The 25,161-nt window shown below is 46.3% G+C and overlaps 2 protein-coding genes across 2 annotated transcripts; both read left to right on the plus strand.

Moving 5' to 3' along the window:
* Positions 1-7,632: 7,632 nt before the first annotated feature.
* Positions 7,633-12,435, plus strand: LOC123122732 (kxDL motif-containing protein 1). The gene is made up of 3 exons (XM_044543063.1): positions 7,633-7,977; positions 11,654-11,806; positions 11,991-12,435. Exons 1-3 carry the CDS (start codon positions 7,856-7,858, stop codon positions 12,094-12,096), a joined length of 381 nt encoding a protein of 126 aa, XP_044398998.1. The 5' UTR covers positions 7,633-7,855; the 3' UTR covers positions 12,097-12,435.
* A 1,675-nt stretch (positions 12,436-14,110) lies between these two features.
* On the plus strand, positions 14,111-18,397 carry LOC123122733 (histone-binding protein MSI1 homolog). Its single transcript, XM_044543064.1, has 6 exons — positions 14,111-14,563; positions 15,521-15,847; positions 16,781-16,933; positions 17,539-17,663; positions 17,808-17,903; positions 17,994-18,397. Exons 1-6 carry the CDS (start codon positions 14,207-14,209, stop codon positions 18,220-18,222), a joined length of 1,287 nt encoding a protein of 428 aa, XP_044398999.1. The 5' UTR covers positions 14,111-14,206; the 3' UTR covers positions 18,223-18,397.
* The last annotated feature ends 6,764 nt before the right edge of the window (positions 18,398-25,161 follow it).

The following is a 25,161-nucleotide window of genomic DNA, read 5'->3' on the forward strand; positions in this document are numbered from 1 at the left end:
TGAACTTTTCAAATGTTTCAGACTTATGCTTCATTAAGTAGATATAACCATATCTTCTCAAATCATCTGTGAAGGTAAGAAAATAACGATACCCGCCACGAGCCTCAACACTCATTGGACCACATACATCGGTATGTATTATTTCCAATAAGTCAGTAGCTCGTTCCATTGTTCCGGAGAACGGAGTTTTAGTCATCTTGCCCATGAGGCACGGTTCACAAGCATGAAGTGATTCATAATCAATTGATTCCAAAAGCCCATCAGCACGGAGTTTCTTCATGCGCTTTATACCGATATGACCTAAACGGCAGTGCCGCAAATAAGTTGCACTATCATTATCAACTTTGCATCTTTTGGCTTCAACATTATGAATATGTGTATCATCACGATCGAGATTCAATAAAAATAAACCACTCAGCAAGGGTGCATGGCCATAAAAGATATTACTCATATAAATAGAACAACCATTATTCTCTGATTTAAATGAATAACCGTCTCGCATCAAACAAGATCCAGATATAATGTTCATGCTCAACGTTGGCACCAAATAACAAGTATTTAGGTCTAAAACTAATCCCGAAGGTAGATGTAGAGGTAGCGTGCCGACGGCGATCACATCGAGTTTGGAACCATTTCCCACGCGCATCGTCACCTCGTCCCAATTTTCTTTTAATCCGTAGCCCCTGTTTCGAGTTGCAAATATGAGCAACAGAACCAGTATCAAATACCCAGGCGCTACTACGAGCATTAGTAAGGTACACATCAATAACATGTATATCAAATATACCTTTCACTTTGCCATCCTTCTTATCCGCCAAATACTTGGGGCAGTTCCGCTTCCAGTGACCAGTCCCTTTGCAGTAGAAGCACTCAGTTTCAGGCTTAGGTCCAGACTTGGGTTTCTTCTCCTGAGCAGCAACTTTCTTGCCGTTCTTCTTGAAGTTCCCCTTCTTCCATTTGCCCTTTTCTTGAAACTAGTGGTCTTGTTGACCATCAACACTTGATGCTCCTTTTTGATTTCTACCTCCGCAGCCTTTAGCATTGCGAAGAGCTCGGGAATTGTCTTGTTCATCCCTTGCATATTATAGTTCATCACGAAGCCTTTATAGCTTGGTGGCAGTGATTGAAGAACTCTGTCAATGACACTATCATAAGGAAGATTAACTCCCAGCTGAGTCAAGTGGTTATGGGTACCCAGACATTCTGAGTATGTGTTCACTGACAGAACTATTCTCCTCCATTTTGCAGCTATAGAACTTGTTGGAGACTTCATATCGCTCAACTCGGGCATTTGCTTGAAATATTAACTTCAACTCTTGGAACATATCATATGCTCCATGACGTTCAAAACGTCTTTGAAGTCCCGATTCTGAGTCGTAAAGCATGGCACACTAAACTATTGAGTAGTCATCAGCTTTGCCCTGCCAGATGTTCTTAACGTCATCAGTAGTGTCTGCAGCAGGCCTAGCACCTAGCGGTGCTTCCAGGACGTAATTCTTCTGTGCAGCAATGAGGATAATCCTCAAGTTACGGACCCAGTCCGTGTAGTTGTTGTCATCATCTTTCAACTTAGCTTTCTCTAGGAACACATTAAAATTCAAAGGAACGGTAGCACGGGCCATCGATCTACAATAACATAGACATGCAAACTAACTATCAGGACTAAGTTCATGATAAATTAAAGTTCAATTAATCATATTATTTAAGAACTCCCACTTAGATAGACATCCCTCTAGTCATCTAAATGATCACGTGATCCAAATCAACTAAACCATGTCGATCATCATGTGAGATGGAGTAGCTTTCAATGGTGAACATCACTATGTTGATCATATCTACTATATGATTCACGTTCGATCTTTCGGTCTCAGTGTTCCGAGGCCATATCTGCATATGCTAGGCTCGTCAAGTTTAACCCGAGTATTTTGCGTGTGCAAAACTGGCTTGCACCCGTTGTATGTGAACGTAGAGCTTATCACACCCGATCATCACGTGTTGTCTCGGCACGACAAACTGTAGCAACGGTGCATACTCAGGGAGAACACTTATACCTTGAAATTTAGTAAGGGATCATCTTATAATGCAACCGCCGTTCTAAGCAATATAAGATGCATAAAAGATAAACATCAAATGCAATCAAAATATGTGACATGATATGGCCATCATCATCTTGTGCTCATGATCTCCATCACCGAAGCATCGTCATGATCTCCATCGTCACCGGCGCGACACCTTGATCTCCATCGTAGCATCGTTGTCGTCTCGCCAACTATTGCTTCTACGACTATCGCTACCGCTTAGTGATAAACTAAAACAATTACATGGCGATTGCATTGCATACAATAAAGCGACAACCATATGGCTCCTGCCAGTTGCCGATAACTCTGTTACAAAACATGATCATCTCATAAAAAATTATATCACATCATGTCTTGACCATATCACATCACATCAAGCCCTGCAAAAACAAGTTAGACGTCCTCTACTTTGTTGTTGCAAGTTTTACGTGGCTGCTACGGGCTTCTAGCAAGAATCGTTCTTACCTACGCATCAAAACCACAACGATTTTTCGTCAAGTGTGCTATTTTAACCGTCAACAAGGACCGGGCGTAGTCAAACTCGATTCAACTAAAGTTGGAGAAACAGACACCCGCTAGCCACATGTGTGCGAAGCACGTCGGTAGAACCAGTCTCATGAATGCGGTCATGTAATGTCGGTCCGGGCCGCTTCATCCAACAATACCGCGGAATCAAAGTAGGACGTTGCTGGTAAGCAGTATGACTATTATCGCCCACAACTCTTTGTGTTCTACTCGTGCATATAACATCTACGCATAGACCTGGCTCGGATGCCACTGTTGGGGAACGCAGTAATTTCCAAAAAAATCCTACGATCACGCAAGATCTATCTAGGAGATGCATAGCATCGAGGGGGGAGAGTGTGTCCACGTACCCTCGTAGACCGAAAGCGGAAGCGTTTAGTAACGCGGTTGATGTAGTCGAACGTCTTCGTGATCCAACCGATCCAAGTACCGAATGTACGGCACCTCCGCAATCAGCACACGTTCAGCTCGATGACGTCCCTCGGACTATTGATCCAGTTGAGGCCGAGGGAGAGTTCCGTCAGCACGGCGGTGTGGCGACGGTGATGATGAAGTTACCGGCGCAGGGCTTCGCCTAAGCACTACGACGTTATGACCGAGGTGTGTAACTGTGGAGGGGGGCACCGCACACGGCTAAAAGATAAACTTGTGTGTTCTAGGGTGCCCCCTGCCCCCGTATATAAAGGAGGGAGGGGGAGGCCGGGCAGCCCTAGGGGTGCGCCCAAGGAGAAGGGAGTCCTACTAGGACTCCAAGTCCTAGTAGGATTCCACTTGGTGGAAGGGGGAGGAAGGGAGAGGGAGAGGGAGAGGGAAAGGGGGGTCGCGCCCCCTCCCCTAGTCCTATTCGGACTCCCCATGGGGGGGGGGGGGAGGGCTCCCCTATGTGGGTTGTCCTCTCTCTACCCTATGGCCCATGATGGCCCATTGCTTCCCCGGGGGGTTCCGGTAACCCCTCCGGACTCCGTTTTATCCGAAACTATCCGGAACACTTCCGGTGTCCGAATAACATGGTCCAATATATCAATATTTATGTCTCGACCATTTCGAGACTCCTCGTCATGTCCGTGATCTCATCCGGGACTCCAAACAAACATCGGTTCATCAAATCAACATAACTCATAATACAAATCGTCATCGAACTTTAAGCGTGCGGACCCTACAGGTTCGAGAACTATGTAGACATGACCGAGACACATCTCCGGTTAATAACCAATAATAGAACCGGATGCTCATATTGACTCCTACATATTCTACGAAGATCTTTATCGGTCAAACCGCATAACAACATACGTTGTTCCCTTTGTCATCGGTATGTTACTTGCCCGAGATTCGATCGTCGATATCATCATACCTAGTTCAATCTCGTTACCGGAAAGTCTCTTTACTCATTTCAAAATACTTCATCCCGCAACTAACTCATTAGTCACATTGCTTGCAAGGCTTATAGTGATGAGCATTACCGAGAGGGCCCAGAGATACCTCTCCGAAACACGGAGTGACAAATCCTAATCTCGATCTATGCCAACCCAACAAATACCTTCGGAGACACCTGTAGAGCATCTTTATAATCACACATTTACGTTGTGACGTTTGATAGGACACAAAGTGTTCCTCCGGTATTTGGGAGTTGCAGAATCTCATAGTCTGAGGAACATGTATAAATCATGAAGAAAGCAGTAGCAATGAAACTGTAACGATCATAATGCTAAGCTAACGAATCGGTCTTGTCCATCACATCATTCTCCTAATGATGTGATCCCGTTCATCAAATGGCAACACATGTCTATGATTAGGAAACATAACCATCTTTGATAGACGAGCTAGTCAAGTAGAGGCATATTAGGGACATTTATGTTTTGTCTATGTATTCACACATGTACTAAGTTTCCGATTAATACAATTCTAGTATGAATAATAAACATTTATCATGAAATAAGGAAATAAATAATAACTTTATTATTGCCTCTAGGGCATATTTCCTTCAACTCCATCCATGTTGATTCACCTCGCCACTGCCGCAGCGCCAAACCATTGAAGCCACGTCGTCACATCTCACCAGTACCACCACAACGAGCATAGTGCAGCTACCAGCACCACCACGGCGCCCAGTAGCCACCGAGCCTTGGCGACACCACACCCGCCAACAACCATGGCCATCAGCCTAGCAAGCACCGAAGCCCTAAGCCGCTACTATCGGCGAGTCAACACCGTGCCCACCATACCCGCAGGCGGCCACAAACCGAGAACCTCCATCGAACTCAGATCCAAAATGCATGGATCGAGAGCTCACAACCGCCTCTTCAGTCGAGGGCGAGCCGTCGGGCGGTGCTCGACCCGCCGGCACCGCCGCCGCCAAGCAGCGCCATCGCCTTGGAGAAAGGGAGGTATGGCCCCGCCGACATCGGCATTTTCCGGGCTTCGCAGGGCAGAGAGCCTCGGCGACGACGAGGGAAAGGGCCGGCGGTGGGCGGAGCTAGGGTTCCCCGTGTCGCCTCTGGGAGGGACGTGGTGGTCGGGGGTGGTTGGGGTCTTTCTGTTGGTTGCTTTATACTTCGTCCGTCCTAAAATACTCGTCAGAGAAAAACAATGAAAAAAAAAGAAAGAAATACTCATCAGAGAAATGAATGTATCTAGACGTATTTTAGTTTTAAATACATCAATTTTTATCCATTTCTCCGAGTAAGTATTTTTGGACAGAGGAACTACGTGTTTATAAAGTGGAAGACGGCGGAATAGTAAAACCCTAGTCGCCTTGGGTTGGGTAGAGCCTTTCCAAGAGTCAGCGAGCGTAGTAGGGATTGCTATTCCCCCTCCCCTTATCGCCCCCATCCTCCCCTCGTGAATCCTCTCTCGCATCTTGAACGAATCCAGCTTCCTCCCTGGCAAGAGGCCATGTTCTCCCGGCAGTTCATCAACCTGGTGATGAAGGACTTCGGCGGCGGCGGCTCGTATTGGCTGAGCCGCATGATGCCCCATGAGAATCTCTTCTACCCCTCAGCGGCAGAGGCAATCACGGCACACGCGCAGCCCAATAAGATGTCGCTGCCGTACAGGAGCACCCAGGAACTCACCCGGCCGGTGGTCAGATTCAAATCATCCCGCGAGGCCTGCTTGACGCTCGACTTCATGCCTTTCTACGGACGAGGCGGCGGCGAAGGCAAGATCGTCGCGGTGGACTTCGCCGGCCAAACCGTCCTGTACGACGCCGACGCCGACGCCGACGGCGACGGAGGCTCCATTGAGATGCTGCCCCGCCTAACTCCTCCAAGTGGCGGAGTCCCATCTCCCTGTGCGTCACCAAGGCCAGCGCCAACGGCGCCCAGGACTCCGGTCGCTCCACTTCCCTCTACGCGATCAGCAGCTCGTACCCCAGCGAATTCGAGGCTCTTGTCCATTACAACCCATACGGGCTCGGGAGGTGCGATGAAGACAAGGCTTGGCACTGGCGCAATCTCCCGCCGCCGCCTTACCTCGACGATCCGGCCTGCGAAGCCCGCACCATCCAGTCATACGCGCTGCTCGAGGACGGCGAGACCATCTGCATCTCTTCAGAGCGCGAGAAAGGCGCCTTCGGCACCTACTGCTTCGACACGTCCAACCAGCAGTGGGCCAAGGCAGGCCGCTGGGTGCTGCCCTTCCATGGCCACGCCCTGCGAGTCCCGGAGCTCCACGGCCTGTGGTTCGGCATCGGCGGCGAGAGCCAGCACGAGCTCTGCGCCGCCGACCTCTCGTCTCTGGACCGCGCTCCCAAGGTACTGCGCAGGTGGCGAGTCTCCGGCCCTCCCAACCACTGGCTGTTGATCCGCAGCAGCATGGTGTACCTGGGGGCCAACAGGTTTTGCATAGCCAAAACCTATGGCGTTTTCATGGAACCCCAGAAGCATGATGAACAGCTAGCAGCTCACACGGCTGCTATCCTCACCGGCGTGGAGATCGTGAACGGAGAAGCGAGCAGAGGCAAGCTGCGCATGGTCGAGCACAAGAGCAGAACCTACATCTTTGAGCGTTGTGGCATTGAGTCTGTGTTCTGACTGCCCGCTTCTATCCTCACCCGTGTGGAGATCGATTGTCAACGGAGGAGAAAATAATTAGACTCGTGAATGGTCAAGCACAAGAGCGACAACTTACCATCTTCGATTCGAATGTGCCCCTAATAATCGTGCGTCCTTTGTTTAATTTCAACTTTCAACACTGAAGTTGTTTACAGCAGCTTCAGCTTCAGAGCAGCTTTGTCCGCAATATATCTGCATCAGTCCGTATCCAAAGAAAAAGTTAAAGTTCACAAAGTTCAGCTTCAGTTTCAGAACATATGTTAGAGATCTCTAGCACACCCTTTATATCCCATTGAACTGTAAAATAACCATCAATTTTTAGTTTTATACGGAAAAAGTAGCCCGAACAGACACCTTTGACCTTTGTTTTTTTAAGGGATGCGGTAAAAAAAATTCCAACCGATCTACAAAAATACAGTTTTTGCGTCCACTTCTATGATGCTCTGTATCGAGGGAGCCCAACTGCCACGGAAACATCCGCATTTGCCGTCCGCGCCGCCCCACCCGTCCCCGGACGCCAGCCGCCCGCCCCGGCCGACGCCCGCCCGCGTCTCTCCTAGAAGCTAGCTACGGATCGATTCGAGCTGGCCACCTGACGGAGGAGCTAGCTAGCTCCTGGATTTGGCCGCTTCGTGCGCTGTCCACCGATTTCGTAGGGCGAGCTAACTGACCTTGGACACGGGCGAGAGAAAGATGTGGGGAAAAATATAAATGAATATTCGATTTTTACAGTTTAAGTTTGAGTAGTCTGTTCAGCCATAGCTTAAATCAATCTTTAAAATGCATTTTCCGTGAACTGAAAACCACAGATCAAACCGATCCTTAAACCATATTTTCAATTCCGCGGTTTAAGGGGTATGCTAGATGCTCTTGCCTGATAGGCTGATAGGCAGGTTAAAGTTTTCATCAAAAGAAAAAAAAAGAGTAGAGATTGGCATAGCACCCCACACGGCCTGTTTACCCGGCGCAGTCTGACGTCGATGGCGTATTTATCCACCCCGTCTCCACCGATCTAAACGCCTGCCCACATCGCGCAGCCTCTCCGTCCACCGTCCTCGCCGCCGACGACAAGGCTACCACTGGAGGCAGCGTCAGAGCCGATCCCACAGCCCCGCAACCTCGCCACGGCCACACGTGACGCCCCTGCGCACATCCGCGGTACCAGCTCACGACGAGGGGGAGGAAGAGGGGGGGTGGGCTATGGAGAAGCAGCCGGGGGCTTCGCCGGAGACCGCGGCGGCAGCCGCGGAGGTGGCGGCGCAGTTCAGGTCGCTCGTCAGCGCCGAGGATGTGGAATCCATCAAGCAGGCGCAGCACCTCATGTGAGTGATTCCCCGTCTCCGACGCCTTCGCTCGTAATTTGGTTTCAGTTCGATTTGTTCTAACACATCAGAATACCGCCCCTAGTTTTGCCACAGATTTCGTAAAATCCCAGTTTTATCATAGGTTGCTTTCTTTTTGCCAGTATCATAGGTTGTTTGTGTCTGCAGATGTATGCCTCAACTGTTGAGTGCTTGCAGTTCTGGTGCTTGATTCAGAGCCGTAGGGAGATCTACTTATTCCTCCCTTCAAGAGTGTCCGAGTACGAATTGGGTTGAACAATGGTAGATGATGTGAATTCGGTTTATTCTTTGGTATGTAGTAAACCTGAAAGTCGGGTCGTGCCTGACTGCCCGGAGATTTTACCAAGTGGTCGCTAGAATTTCTAGGTGGCATTCACATCTCACAGTACATACTTATGTTACTTTAAGCCTTGTTAGGCAGTGATCTAGTGACGCAGAGCAAATCAACACTCCGCTTTTTTGTCATCAGGGGCCACCTGTTGGCATTGGATCTTACAAGTTAGACATGAAGAAGGAAAATCTGTGTCCTACAAACATAATTACTTGTTTTCGCGATCTTTTTATTCTTGTACAAGTTGTGAAGCTTTTTAACTGGTAAATGGATCTTGGATAGAAATCTGGGATGTCATCGAGTTTGCTGGTAGCCTTCATTTCGGCACAGGATCGGAGACAGGGGAGACTGGCAGGAGCCATGGCTACTCCGTGCCATCTTAAGTGCATGCACATGGTGCTGTTAATCCTTACAATATCAAATAAACTTTTCATTGCCGCATACTTTGTCCCCTCTTATTAATAGTTTGATTCATCTGGCCGCATCAAATTCTAATTCTTGGCTCATCCACTGTTTCCGCACCCATGTTTATCCGATAGTAAGAGCCCCCTGCCACCTCTTAATTGGACCATTGTTAGGAGTGACTGATGAGTGGAAAGAGCTTACGGAGTTCAGCTAATTGCTGCTGTTAAGTGATGGTTTGTAAATGTATAGGCGGTTGTTAGTGATGGTTCTGTACTACTTTCATATGAGCATACCATATCGGTGGCCCTTTGCCATGTGCACATTTTGAGTGTTCCACTGTTTATTTCTGTCCTCTGTTCATCCTATTACCTCCTAATTGGGTATTTGTTAGTGATGACTGATGAGTTCAAACTAGAAAGAGCTTGTAGAGTTAAGCCAAATGCTCGCATTTAGTGATGGGCCGTCAAATATATGGCTGGTTATAAGTTTTATAAAAATTCCAAGTGCTATGCTTCTACTATATGTGTGCACAACATTATCTCTGTGACACCGAGGATAATAGAACTGTTGATGTCCCTTTGCCTCATCCAGCTTTTGTCTCCACTGTTTGCCTATCTGTTTGATTGTTTTCCTCTTTGCATCCAAAACACCCATATACCCGTGCATCCCTGTCCAGTTGCCCCTGAAATGGTTCATGAATCAAATCTGATAAACATGTAAATAGGCAGTACTAGGCTCTATTGCTGGGACTTTTGGTGCTATCAGTATCATGGAGACACCCTACTGTACACTTACACTTTTGTTTCTCATTTTCCTCCCCGAGCACTTGCGGTGCTTGCTGTGATACTTCTGCCTCTTTTTGCACAGGCATGTGGCGTTCACCTGCCCTAACCTTGATTCTCAAACAAGAGTTTGTATAATTTGTAAAGGATTGCACTGAGATTCTAGTCAACCTAAAACAGCTGTAGAATGTGCTGTTAGTATTTTTTTTAAATCAAGTACATGTTAGGCCCTGCTTGGATTGAGTGTAAAATCCATGTGCTCCCCGCAATTTAGCTCAAGTTTGAACTGAATACCGGGCAGCACACAAAATTTACATCCATTCCAAACAGGGCCTTAAAATTTACTCTATTATACTTGTAGACAATTCCGTGTGGTTTGTATATGTTGTTTAGGGAATGCATGTAATTTGAAGTGGTCATAGCTTGCGAAAAGGTTAAGTGCTCTGTGCTCTCGTTCTTACATGTGTAATGAGTCAAATTATGTTTCATAGTCGTATATAATTTCTCAGAACCCACCAACGCTCTGTACCCTATTGGCTCAACAGTTTTGGACTCCCAACAGGCATAGGGTGGTCATAGTTCCTAGATCTTGTAATTAATTGCAGTAATTCTCGTTAGTACGCAGGTAATGCACGTGCCACTTTCCCTCTTGAACTCCTACTTTCCTTTCTATAAAATATCAGCTTTCGACTTTCATAAATGGCATCTTGCCCTGGCAGATATACTCGCTACACAGATATCGCTAGTGATTTGTTCACTGCATATTCTATTCTCCAATTAAGCATGCATAATATCAAATGATAGATTTATCCTTAGTACGCCAATGCTTGTTATTTTTCTGATTTCCTTGATAGAGTTGTATGATTAGCTGTTTCCTTAATGGGATAGGTGGGTAATTTGATTACTCCATCCAGTTTCCGACACCGTTGTTTGTACATCAGCATGGTTCAAAGCGTAACTGTGGCGACTGATTTCTATTATAATATATTCTAAAAGCCACACCATTATGTCTTTTCATAGTCTTTCTTGAGACAAAGTTGCACATATGATTTTTCATTTGTCTAATCTAAATATTTCAAAGGATATCGATATTTCAGTTTCTAAAGTCGGACTTCACCCATGCCTCCAAAACAACAGCTTCTAGGGAATTGGAGGGAGTATAGCACAACTGCTCATCTAAATTACTTGGGGTATAAGTTCCTGATTTTGCTTCTTCATGCCAATACAACATGGTCTGGGTCACCGGTCATCCACTAAATAAGTAATGTGCTACTGGCAAACCATAAGACCTACTATTCACCAGTCAGGCCCATTGAGTAATGGATATTGCTGGTATTACAAAAAGAATACTTCTGTCCGTTTCATTTTTGGCCATAGACATGTGACATTTCAGTTTCCCTTTTCCACGCACCATGCTTTAGTGTGGGCTGCCTGACCTGACCCTGTGACGTGCTAAACTTAGTACTGGCCCGAAGACCAATTGACATGACAAGGTTGGAGGTACGGCCCCGAGGACCAATGACATGCCAGCCATGTTGCCGAGTTGAAATGGAGGGAAGGTTGGGGACTGGGATATAGATCTTTACTGAATACTGATTGATTGTTCTCATTACTTGGGTAATCCATCTCAGGTACAAGCTGTCCCCTTCTGTAGGGAAGATTGACTTGGACCACAAAAATTGATCTGTGCTTACCTAACAATCCTTATTCCCATTTCCCAAGTAAATTGAAGTCTTGCCTAATTAAATTGGTATATTTCTGACCCTCACTTTGCCCTATGGAAAAATGTGAGCTTCCAAGTTTAGTCAGTACTCTTATGCAACAAATGCTGGTAATCTTGGCCTTGGTTAGTGCATGCTGTAATGCCAAGCCAGCCTGCTTCCCCCGTTTCTGCAAAATTCGTGCCATGGTAACGTAATTAGTAACATCTCTTAGTAGTGGCACTCTTGTTTTCCTTTTTTGGTGAGAGTGCTTCTCACTCTCCACTTAGAGCATTTTAGCTACCGAAACATTTAGGTTGGCATCCATTACGTTGTTAGACTTGTGTAATTCTGAATGCTTAAATGACAGGTATCTACTGCATGGCAGTAGAAGTTTTCGGAATTGTGGCCTAATGATCCATACTGTTACTTTGCAGACTGGGGCGATTGCAAGATAGTAATGCAGTTCTCATACATTTCAACGAGTATTCTGAGCAATGCTTTGCGGAGGTGTCCAGTGACCTTGCTAGCAAAGCTCGCCTTCTCAAGTCGATGAAGGATGATCTTGACCATATTTTCATGAAGCTGAGGTACCTTCTTGCATGCTTATTCTTCTTCTAAAGTGTCAGCTGCTTTTTAGTCTCTATTCTATTATTTTCTAGTGCCGTTTTGTCTATCTACGGGATGATTCTCTTCTCCAGGAGTGTTATTTGAACTGTACCTCTATAGTAGTTCTCCGGCGCAGCTAACTTGTCTTTTATGCTGTTATTGTAGAAGCATGAAATCAAGGTTAGCAACAACATATCCAGACGCTTTCCCTGATGGCGCGATGGCAAAGACCATGGACCAAAGACCAGATCTTGAAACTCCTCTGGAATAGTCGGTTTATCACCTAAACTTAGCATGTTAGTGACGAGATCTGCAGCGAAGATCCATTCTTCGTGAGAAGTGAAGCAACAAGCTATCTTCATCCTTTGTTTGCCGAAAATTGCAGCATTTATTCTTCCAGAAGCTTCTGCATACACATTTTGTGGCGTATGTACATAACTGGACTTGGTAGATATATGCCTTTTGCTTCTTTTCCTTGTGTATATGTGAGATGGACACCACGTAATTGTTGGGATGGTCGCTGTAGGGTTTAAGGTTATATTTGCAATATGCTCCATGTTTGTAAGATCTAGTGTGACATGACCAGAAAACAAATGGTAATCTGGGTGTAGGATTATAAGGCTACCTCGTTAGCTTCGCGAGCACAATGCGCATTGCCTATCTGTACGATTAACTGGGAGCATTCCGTGATGATTGTGGCAACTATGGCCTCCGAGCAATCTGACCTAGCTTCGATATGGTTGTATCCGATTTGATTGTCAAGCAGGTTTTGTTGTTGCGAATTCTTTTTTGTTAGGGCAGTTAGGCTATCTCCAAGTATACCATAATGAACTAACAACTATGTAGTTTTTCAGAATAATAGCACATTAGATCTTTCCTTGCAAAGTATTTAGTTCTGCTTAAGGTTTTTCTTTCATATGAGGGGAAATTATGAGGGTCGTGGCTATAAACAATGACCGAGAGAGGTGCAGAGCTCACGAGAGTGAGAGACATTGCAAGGCGGGAGAAGGAAGACTACTTTTTTTGTTCTTTCCTATGCTCGAATAGGGTGGACGCTATGTACCCTTATTAACATAAAAAATGTCGAGACGGCGATGCCGAAAGCCGGCGGCAAGAACGGGGAGGAGTTTCTGTGCCGAGGTTGAGGAGCGGTTGATCAATGAGGAGTACAAGATCTGGAAGAACACACCCTTCCTCTGTGACCTCATCATCACCCATGCGCGTGATGTGTTTTGTTACTCAATAGGCACAAACTTGGTGGCTCTCCGTGAGTTGTCCTAAATTTGGTACCAACGTGTTTACCCTAGCCTCATATGTGGTTGGTTTGTGTAATTTACTACCTAGTGGATCCAACTCGCATGTGTGACCTGCAAGCAACCTGACCTCACTTCGATGTGATAAGACGTGGTGTAATACAGTGGGTGAATGATAGGCAAACCAAGATAGACCGTGATCCTGTTTTGAATTCCTTTTAGTTAGGACCTTTAGGATATATTCGAGTATATACTATAATGAAGTAACAACAATGTAGTTTTCAAATAGTTGTGGTTATAGACAATGACCATGAGAGGTGTTAAAGCTCACAAGAGTGGGAGACATCAACGAAGAGCCAAGGGTGTATGCGGGAGAAGGAAGACCACCTATTTATCATTTCCTACGCTTGAATAGGGGCACACGCTATAACATAATACTCCCTCTGTTCAGAATAACTTGTCGCAGGAATGAATAGAAAATGAATGTCTTTAGAACTAAAATACGTCTAGATACATCCTTTTTCGTGACAAGTAATTCCGGATCGAGGGAGCATGTTAGAAGAGAGGAATTTTTGTCGTGACGTGCACATGCTGTGTGCCACCCCAATAAAAATGGTAATACCTCGCTCCCGCCAGCTCACATTTGTCATCAATTGCTGCCTTAATTGAAAACGTTATTAGATTTTGTATCTTTCTTGATTCTCTTTTCTGCTTTTCTGGAAAGAACTTATTGCTCCCTCCGTATAGCAGTAATCTGCTTACTCAGCATCGTTCCACATTTACTCCACTGCTCACACCTTCCACTCTGGCTGACATGTGGGTCCAACGCCTCCAACGCCTCGTAGCCGGGCCTGGGCCTCCGCTGAAGCAATGAGGCCCAAACTCGCGTGTAAACCCCTTCGTTTTGACAGCTCGAGACCTCTCTTTCGGCTCTCTCTTTTTATTCTTCCCCCTCCGCTCCGCACCGCACCACAGCGCCGCGCCCCCCACAGTTTCTCCTCTCTCCTCCCCCCGTCACGCTCCCCAGTCCCCACCCCCACCCCCCATCACCCTCCCGCCATTTCCCCCCTCCCCCCGCCCCAAAACCCCCGCCCAAAGCCAAACCCTAACCCTAGCGGGGCGACGGCGATGCCGAAGGCCGGCGGCGGGGACGAGGAGGAGTTCCGCGCCGAGGTGGAGGAGCGGCTGATCAACGAGGAGTACAAGATCTGGAAGAAGAACACGCCCTTCCTCTACGACCTCGTCATCACCCACGCGCTCGAATGGCCCTCGCTCACCGTGCAGTGGCTCCCCGACCGCACCGAGCCCGCCGGCAAGGACCACTCCGTGCAGAAGATGGTGCTCGGCACCCACACCTCCGACAACGAGCCCAACTACCTCATGCTCGCCCAGGTCCAGCTCCCCCTCGACGACGCCGAGGCCGACGCGCGCCACTACGACGACGACCACGCCGACATCGGCGGCTTCGGGGCCGCATCCGGCAAGGTTCGATACTTCGCGCCCGTCCCCCTCCCCCTCCCCCAATCTCGCATCCTCTGCCGTTTATGGGTAATTAATTACCGGTGCTGCTGTGCTGTGGGCTCGTGCAATTCTGTTCCGGGCTGATCCACTTTGCTCGTGGGGGTTAGTTAGGGTTCGTGTTAGCTGTGTGGTAATCGAGCGTGTATTGGTAGTTTATTGGCGAGGGTAATGGTAATTTTGGGAGGAGGGAGGGGATTTATGTTGGCCTGTTCCTCTAGCTAGGCGTACTGGAACTTCTTTAAATTGAAGTACCCTAGTAGATTAACGCCATGTCTATAATTATATTATGTACCTTAGCCCAGTCATGGAGCTCAAAATTTGCTAGACGCATGTTTTTGTGATTGAGATGTTTGTGCTTTCTTGTCACGCGCCTATTAATTTAACTACTTGTTTTGCTTACTAGTACGAGTCCTCAATTCATGCTGCTATGTAAAAGGCCATAACCAATTGATTTTGAATCATTCTAACAGTGGTGTTGCTTTGTTGGACCCATATAATAATAGCATCTTTCTGTGATATAGATGGAAGTTGGAATATAAACCCTTCTGTTGAATTCAGGTGTCCTTTTCGCATGTAACAATGTTTGGATGCGCCTTTGAGTTGTTGTCTATTTGATCAACAAACCAGTTATCGATTGTACTTGGACTGTAAGGAAATGTGACAATCCAGAACTCATTAGACAAATATAGTATTGATGATTTGTAAGTTTGGCCAGGCCTTCAAATATGACTTGCACTTGTGCCATTGTTAGAAAACAGATTAAGATAACCTGGGGTATATTTGTATACCTCTAGAACAATTGTTTTCGTGAAGAAACTTTTAGTGCATATAGATAACATGCCATGTACCATTCTTGCTATTTATTTTGTTTTTGATGGTGCAAAAAATCACATTTGGAGGCATTTTGTCTGTCTTTTGTAGGTGCAAATAGTTCAACAGATAAATCATGATGGAGAAGTTAATCGGGCTCGATATATGCCCCAAAATTCTTTTATTATTGCTACCAAGACAGTCAGTGCAGAGGTGTATGTCTTTGATTATAGCAAGCACCCATCAAAGCCTCCACTAGATGGTGCGTGCAATCCTGATTTACGGCTGAAGGGACACAACTCTGAAGGATATGGCCTGTCCTGGAGTATCTTTAAAGAGGGTCATTTGCTGAGTGGATCGGATGATGCTCAAATTTGCTTATGGGACATCACAGCAAATGGTAAAAATAAAACTCTCGACGCATACCAGATTTTTAAGGTATGGCTCATGATCCTTTTTCCATTCAGGTGCATTAACGCATAGCTTTGTTTGTACCATTGGTTAAAGCTTTCCTCATGACATGCCATTCTGATAGCATGTTTCTCTGAATGTGTTTGTGTGCTAGTCATATCTGGTATTCATCCTTGGAGAAATAATATATATAATATATTCCTGATGGTCTTTTGTGAAGATGGTATACATGAGGAAAAAGTCTATCTGCATCCTAATTACGACACTTCTTTTACACCCTCCTAGTTGAAACCATTCACATTAGGTCTAACAGCAGCTTTCATGGGTAATTTTGGGTGATGCACCGTCCATGTCAGCAGGTTTTGCTGTGTTATCCTGAAGAATAGAATTATAGTCTGTATTTCACACTCAGACATGGCAGCTCTGGCAGTTTTATTAATCTAAGACTTTCAATTCCATCCTTTTGGTTCTCTAGCTGTTGGTACCGCATGTCATGGTCCATAGTCAGTTAAGCATCATAAGTCATAACAATAATACTGCTTAATGCTCAGTGTGTTGAATATGTGAACAAGTGAGATTACTGATCTTGTATCTGTGCTGATTTTTTTTTAAATTTATCTTTGTAAGCTTCTGCACAGAATGCAGGGCCATAAAAAAAAATCAGTGCTACACAGTAACAATACTCAATTGGAAACATATTGGTAGTGCATGGATAACTTCACCTTGTAGGAAAATAAGGGGGTCTGTTTTTCTTCCCGACCAAGCTGCCCTTTTAGCACCATGTGTATTTTCAGTCAATTGACATGGTCCCCAGTACATTGGACCAATAACTTTCCTAGTTATACTATAGCAAAAACATGGAAGTTTCACTTGTATGATTATTCAACTGATATTTTTCATGTGACCAGCACATCTGTTAGTGGCTTAACACGATATTTCTTTTGGTTCTGTTCTGTTTAGTTTCATGATGGCGTCGTTGAAGATGTTGCTTGGCATTTGAGGCATGAATACTTATTCGGCTCAGTTGGTGATGATCATCATCTCCTAATTTGGGATATGCGTAGTCCTGCACCTACCAAGCCTGTACAGTCTGTGGTGGCACACCAGGGTGAGGTAGGTTTCCTGGGGAGCCTCAAGTCTCTACTTACTATTGGTTTAATGCTATACTATTAACATTATGTGAAGAATACAATATCATGGTTAGATATCTTGTTAATTTGTTTATTGGTTCTTACCCCTGAAGCTGATGCAGCCAATGGTGGTTCAGGATACAAAACAGAGTAGCATATTTGTATAACGATAACATATGGGGTGTCAACACGTTCATTGTTCTAGAATCTAGGTCCTCTTCAAGTATTGGTTGTAAACAAATTAGCCGAGGACATCCTAAATGATCTCATTTTGAATGCTGTAGTGATCGGAGGAAAACTACAATCTATTTATCCGGCTGCATGGATTGTTTCACTTGAAAACCTCAACTGCTGTATCCAGAAAAGAAAGATGGCATCTGGTAGCAATTTTATGAATACTCATATAGTCATATCACTCTAGTAGTTTTTACTCGTGCATGATTTCTATTCAGAGGCTGTTATCACTGGGCACACCTTGCTTTCCCTATATTATTCTTCTGGAAGAGCCAATTGGTTTTGTTTCTGTTGTTTGTGTAAAGAAATGTGTTCTTACACTTTCCACTTTGTTTCCTTATGTCACATTTATAGGTGAATTGCCTGGCTTTCAATCCTTTCAATGAATGGGTTGTTGCAACTGGTTCAACCGACAAGACTGTCAAATTATTTGATCTTCGGAAGATTGATACTTCGCTGCACACTTTTGATTGTCACAAGTATGCTTCAGTTTTACCATCACTTTTCTGTTCGAAGTTCCATCCATCCTATTTTTAGCTTAGAAGGAAACGAGTATATGTTTGTGTTATTCATTGTATGTTTGTTATTATCGGTCTTGAATCTGAATTTGATTGTGTAATCAGAGAGGAAGTATTTCAAGTTGGATGGAGCCCAAAGAATGAAACTATACTTGCATCTTGTTGTCTGGGAAGGAGGCTGATGGTTTGGGATCTAAGCAGGTAAAAACCGTCCAGCTTTCAAAGTTTTTTCAACATTCCTTTTTCGTTTCCTCACTTCCCTCTTGATGTGAATGATGTTTGTGTTGACAGAATTGATCAGGAGCAAACACCAGAGGACGCGGAGGACGGCCCTCCTGAGCTCTTGTTCATTCATGGAGGCCACACAAGCAAAATCTCAGACTTCTCCTGGAACCCGTGTGAGGACTGGGTGCTTGCAAGCGTTGCTGAAGACAACATCCTTCAGATATGGCAGATGGCGGAGAACATCTACCATGATGAGGATGATCTTCCCAGCGATGAGCCGGCAAAGGCTTCATGAAACCCTTAATGGTAGGACACCTGAATGGAGGCAAGATAATACCTTAGCTTTGTCGATTTTAGGTAACCTTCTGTGATTGAACATGTTGTCTTGGTTGGATTTGTATGTGCGTTGTACTCGGCACTTCCAGCATAGTACATACCAATTAGACTACCTGTCGGTTGTAGTTGATGCATTTACCTGTTTCACCATATCGTGAGTCCTGGGGATTATACCGTTAGATATTTACCCCCTCCGTTTCAAAATAGATGATCCAACTTTATACTAACTTTGTACTAAAGTTGGTACAAAGTTGAGTCCACTTCCGATGGATGCCATTTGTTGACCACGTTGACCATGCCGCGACGACGGCACCAGGGCATTGGACAACAGCGAGGCCTAGGAAGGGAACAACACGGAGCCAGAGAAGATTCGGCAGTTGTTTCCCACACGAAGGGGAGTACGAGGGTCTATTAGTTTGTATGCCGTTGCTGGAGAATAACAGCAGGTGTAGGTGAGTAGAGGGATGGCTAGGCCAGCGATGGGAGTACGGTGGGTCGGTGAGGCCTGCGCGTTAGAACAGCCGGCCGCGGGAGGAGGGAGCAGGCAGTCTCGCCGGTGCTTGTTTGAGCAGCTGGAGCAGGAATAACAGAGATTGAAGAAGTATGACGGCCGTTGGATGGACGTCCAACAGTTACTGCTCTTGTGTGTTGACTAAGTTAACACGGCGTTGCGTGTGCGTCAATCTTTTTTTAAGAAAGCGTACGCGTCAACCTATAGTAGGCGCACGAGTCAGCCTCAAATGTGTGGAAAACAACATACAACCCATCTGCCATTATTTATAATAATTTACAGCCCATTTGCTAATTCTAATTTGAAGAATAAATTTATATAAATATAAAATCCAAATAATTGATTACGTATAAAAATTAATGGAATTTAAAATCTTGAAATAAAAAAAAGAAACTAATTTCCGGTTTGATGTGTTTTAAAAATGTACAGCCCATTTCTCATTACTGATAGCCCATTTCTGGGCAAGCCGAATAAAACTCTCCTCGTCTTGAAAGATTTGCAGGCCAGCAGGGCTGGCAAAGCAAGGAGGCCTCGATTGGGTATTTCTTTAAAAAAGTAGAACTGAGCTTGTCGTGGAATTGTCACGGCAGATGTCCTCGTGCAAGGACTTAGTCGTGAAGCCATCGCAGCTAGGAAGCTTAAAGGGGTTAAACGGGACAAGGAACACGAGGGTTATACTGGTTCGGCCCCTTACGGTGAAGGTAAAAGCCTACGTCCAGTTGAGGTGGTATTGATTAGGGTTTCGATGACCAGGAGCTAAACCGTCCTGCCTGGTTATCGATTTTGTCTTACTCGTCCCTAAACCGCCGCCGGGTCGCCCCTTTATATAGAGGTTGACGCCCAGCAGCTCTCAGAGCCCCGGCCGGCTCATAACAGTGTCCGGCTCGGACTCTTAACTATTCTTGCCTTACACTACAAGTTTCACCCTAACGGCGGTTAACACTACGGGCCTTAAGCCATCTCCGGGTCTTAAGCCCATTATTGACCCGCCGTCTTCAAGTTTGGTGCTGGGCTTCGCGTGATGACCATTATGACGTAACCCGGCCCCTCCTGGGCGAGTGACTCTTATGGTTATATCCTCAACATTAGGTCCCAGATTGATTTGAACCGGTTCATGTCAATCTTCAATCCCTTTGAGAGAAAAATCTTCCGGCTTATATTTGTGCGAAGGTTTTAACCCGCCGTGACGTCATCTTCTGGATTCCTGATAACCCGCCATGACGTCATCTTCCATTAAGTTCATTTTTTATTCTGTCATATCCCAACGGATCTTATCTTTAATGGCCATCCCAAAAATCGAGGCGCTTCTGTGGCGAGATAATCACGCCGTGGCCTCCTCGTTTCTCGCGCCCACTTATTAGCCGCACCTTATAAATAAGCCCGGCCCATGAGCCTTCATTCACTTGTCGCCTCCATCGTCTTCCTCCTCTGACACCCGAGAGCTCAAGCTCCGCCGCCGCCGCTCTCCTGGTCTTCGTCAACCTCAGCCGCTGCATCACCCTAACCTGTCCAGAGAAACGGCGGCGACCTCCGCGACTCATCAACACCCGTAAGTCCTTGCCACTCCATAGAGTAGATCCGCATTAGGGTTCTTGCTGTTCTCCCCTGTTCTTCGCAGTTCGTCGCCATTTCTTCACAGTTTCTTCTACACGGCCCCCTTAGATCCAGAAAACATATAGAACTCGTGCGGCTGTGGTTTCGCACCCGTTTTCAATAGTAGCACGCCCCCTTTACTTGCAAAGAGATCCCCTTAGAGCTCATGAACTTCTCTGTATCAGCTTTCTAGGTCCAGAAATTTTTCCTTTTTAGCCGATCGTTTGATCCAAAATAATTACTGCGATCTGTGAAACTTGTTTGCGCCACACTTAGTCAAAAATTGCATCTGTTTAGCTATGGCGGCTCATATCTCCAGCTTAAAAGAGGCCACGCGCTGTAAAATTTCCGGCTCATTTATGATAAAGTTTTAGACAACTTGAATTACTCACGATGCCCTCAGCGGCTTAGATAACCCGACGCAATTAGCCATATGTCATTAGGCCCCTTCATAAGCCGCCATCTTGAATATTGAACTATAAACTTCCTCCGGCTTATAGTTGAACCGGACATTTCCTTTTGTCATAGGCTTTCGTCTTTCACAATGCCACCCAAGGCTCCCAAGGCACCCATCACATGCAACTGGATGAGATCCAATGTTATTGATGACACTTTAGCTGATTTCGTGAAGACGGGTTACCTGCCCAAGAAGGAGGTCATGTCTTATCGTGCCCCTGACCCGTCGGAGGAAAGACCTCAACCAAGAGATGGCGAGGTGGTGATATTTGCTGATCACATGAGCCGGGGCTTCGCACCTCCCGGCTCAAAATTCTTTAGAGATGTTCTGAACTTCTTCGATCTGCGGCTGCAAGACATAGGACCCAATTCCGTGTCAAATATTTGCAACTTTCAAGTATTCTGTGAAGTATATCTTGGAGAAGAGCCCAGCCTACTGCTTTTTAGGGAGTTGTTTTATCTGAACCGCCAGAATGAGTGCGCCAACGGGCCTAGCTTGGAGCTTGGCGGAATCTCCATTCAACGACGGAGAGATTGCCTTTTCCTTATGCTGAGCCGCCAAGCCACCCAAAGGACTGGAACCAGACATGGTTCTACTGCCAAGACACTTCTCCGGCTGATGAGAGCCCTCTGCCCGGCTTTCGTGCCCTGCGTCTGGAGCCAACTCACCCCCTGCCAGACAAACTATCTCAAGCTGAACGTCAACCACTGATCCCTACCATCAACAAGATTAAGGCTCTTCTGGGAAATGGCCTTAACGGCGTTGATCTGGTCCGGGTCTGGATTTCTTGGCGGGTGATTCCCCTGAGCCGCCGCCCCGGCTTAATGTGTGATTACACGGGCCGGAAGGATGACCCTCTGCGGCACAGCTCCAACGATCTACCTGAGGACGTCGTGGACGACATGACCAAGTCTCTCTTGAATGAGAGCTTAGCCGACTGTGGGAGGACCGACTTAAGCCCCTTCTGCCAAGCTAACCCGGCTCCGGCGGTAAGCTACCAATCTGAGCACTTTACCTTCCATTTTAACAATTTTCGTTTTAACTTAAGGAAACCTTCATTGCATTTTTCCAGGCTAATGACAAGTTCTGGAAGGTCAAGTATGACCACGAGGCTGCTAAAAAAGCCAGGAAAGCTAAGAAAGCCGCCAGGAGAGCCGCTCCCCGTAAGAAGGGAAGTAGGCCTAGCGCCTCAGAGCTGCTTCAGTTGGATGATAGCTCCGAGTCAGAGGTAACACTTGATTCGTTAGGCTCCTATTCTGCTTTTCGTCTGTTTTTAACCACCTTATTGACTTGATTATCCACAGGATGATACCGGAGCGAGTAACCCGGTGACTGAAGAGGTAACTATACTTTCCTCCGACTCGGACCCCTTGCCAAGGCTGAAAGTCCGAAGAGTAACCCGGAAAGTAAGATTTTCGCATCCTTTAGCTTATCAAGATCCTCAATTTCTTTTGAAGCAACAGATTCATGAGAGCCGGAGGCAAACCCGGGCCAGCAAGGATGCAGACCTCTCCTCCGGCTTACCCGAGGCATCAAGAAAGCGCCGGACTGAGGTTATCTCCAACTTATACCCTTTTCATCCTTTAGCGGGCGTCACGCCTCAACCACTCAACTCGTCTGATTCAAATTATCAGGAAACTTCACCTTCCTCTGGTGACTCCATGCAATCTAACCTGCCGGCTTTCAAGACCGCACCCGGGTAATGATAATCATCTCATTTGTGCTTATCTTATTTATGTTTTTGTACTAATCTTTTGACTTTCAGTGCCCAAGCCAAGCTCAGCAAAAGGGCCAAGAAAAATAAGCCGGTCGAAGAGCCGGTCTTGACTGAACCAGAAGCTTCTGCTCACGAGCCGCCATCTGCACCAGCTCCGGACACCGCCGCCTCAACTGAAGAACAAAACATGGCGGGCTCCGACAACCTGGAGATTCCCAGCTCAGCTCAACCGGCCGATGACCCGGATGTGGTGATTACCCGGACTGAATACGTTGAGCCGGGAAGACCCACTGTGCTGGCCAGATGCTCTGCCAAGGAAGAGCTGCTAGAGCGCCGCCGGGCTAGACTGGAGATCACTGATTATGCTAACTTGAGCATTGGAGACATTGTTTCTGGTTACATTGGTCAAGTGCACAACAGCCGGGACCTGGAGATTGATATGGTGAAGCAGATACAGCAAAAATCTGAGGTACAACCCTCTTGCTTACTCCATAGTCAGTCTTAGTATGCTAGCCCCCAAGTCTATTACTTATGATAGAATATGTTGTAGACTTAACTTCCGGCTTACCTTCATGAACCGGCAATTGTAAATAGAATCTTTCAGCTTACATTAGCCCCCAAGTGCCAAGTGTCTTTGCTTGCAAAGTGCTTGGGACTTTAATGTTGCATAATAATTACTCATACTATAACCCGGAATTTGTACAGGCTGCCTGCAAAAAATTTGAAGCTGAAATCTCTGAGCTGAAGAACCGCCTGAAGACTCAGGAAACTGAGACCCGGAAGGCCAACGCCAAATTTGAGTTCAGTGTTGCTGCACAAGAAAAGCTGAAGAAGAAATTTGAAACCGAAAGAAAGACTTGGGCCGAGGAGAAAACTGCTTTGGTCAGCCGGGCCGAACAAGCGGAGGCTGCTCTGACGGAGAGAACCGCCGAACTCTCCGGCTTAAAGCGCCATGTGTCACAGATGGTCGCCGCAATCTTCGGTAAGTCATTCTGCAAGCCTTTAACAAGCTTACATTCTTTATGTCTTAGAAATCCCACAATTGCCATCAATTCACCTAATTTGGTTATGCAGGTCCCAGAAGCTCCAACCTTAATCAGAATGTTCTGACCAAGTTGAAGGCCGTGTACACCTTGGTGGAGCAACTCTACACCGGGTCACAGCGTGCGTTAGCCGTTGTGGCTCTGTCCAACGAGGTTCCGACTCACCTGGCGGATGTACTCAGGCGGCTTGCCGTTCTTCCTCAGCGCTTCCAAGAGCTAAGACGGGCCTCTGCAAGAGCCGGAGCTATAGCTGCTTTGAGCCGGGCCAAGGCTTTTCTTCCGGAGCTAGACCCGGCCGACATCGCTCTTGGATACCCCAGCCTGAAGGAAGACGGCACCCCCTTTGACCAAAAAGACTTTGCTGCCTGTGTGAAGAGCGTGCGCCCGGTGGCCACCCTGATTGGGAATGACACCGACCTTACCAAGTATCAGCCGGGCTACGACGCGGAAAATCAGAGGATCCCCACTCCACGTTATGAAGCCATCAGCTTGATCCCTCCGACTCGTAAGCATACCTTCGCCCCGGAAGTTGACCCGGCCGGGTTAATTGATGACGAGGCTCAATTTGAAGCTTTGAGCGGCATTGACTGGAAATCATCAACCTTCCAGGTCATGGAATCAGCCGGAGGAGTGGAGAGGGATGAGCCGGAAGCTTCAACTCAACAAGCACCTTGACTTTTAGGCGGCTCATGGTACACCTTAAAACAATGCCTCACCTTTTGGACTCGGGGAGTCTTGTAATAGAGTAGGACAAACACTTAATTTTGTCGTGCCATCGTGCACGTGTTGAATGCTTAACTCCATTGAAGCTGCTTCTTCTTATTCCTCCGGGTTATAATTGATCAGTTATTTTCCTTAAGCTCGAATAGCTGTCTTTAACCATCCTGCATAGAAAACAAGTCACAAGTCTCTGGGCGGCTTACCGCACTGAGAATCATAGACCTTATATATATAACCCGGAATATGAACAAAGTCACCAAAGACTGGCCCTCAATTATATCCTTGATGTAACCATAATAGCATACTTACAAGCCTTCAAGTATACTTCCGGTTCATGTAACCCGAATAATGAGGTTAAGATCTCAACTCCGGTTCACCAGCATCAATAATACTTACTATGTGTTATCAACGTTGTGAATCAAAATTAAGTCGGCGAAGTAAAAGCCGCCCTTGCACACTGTTGATATGACCAAAAGAACTTGTTGTAAGTCAGAAGATCAAAACTTAGGGGCTTCCGGTTCGAATACGACCAGAGAACCGTCCCAAAGGGGTTAAGCTAAGATTCGAATGCGATCATATAGCCCCCAGTGGCTTTGGCGATGCCGATCAAGAGGGTACCGACAGCTATGTTCTCTTTGGTTCGAATACGACCCATGTTTGAACAGGAAGCCCCCAAATGACCTTAAGAGTTGTTTAACGACGCTGATTCGAATACGATCCACGTCGGTTCCCAAAGGGGGTTGAGCTATGATTCAAATATGATCAAAGAAAACTCCCCAATGAGCTCGGCAATTTGCCAATCAAGTGGGTATCGACAGCTATGTTCTCTTTGGTTCGAATGCGACCTATGTTTGAAC

This window comes from Triticum aestivum, chromosome 5D (genome assembly GCF_018294505.1).
Source record: "Triticum aestivum cultivar Chinese Spring chromosome 5D, IWGSC CS RefSeq v2.1, whole genome shotgun sequence".
Lineage (NCBI taxonomy): Eukaryota > Viridiplantae > Streptophyta > Magnoliopsida > Poales > Poaceae > Triticum > Triticum aestivum.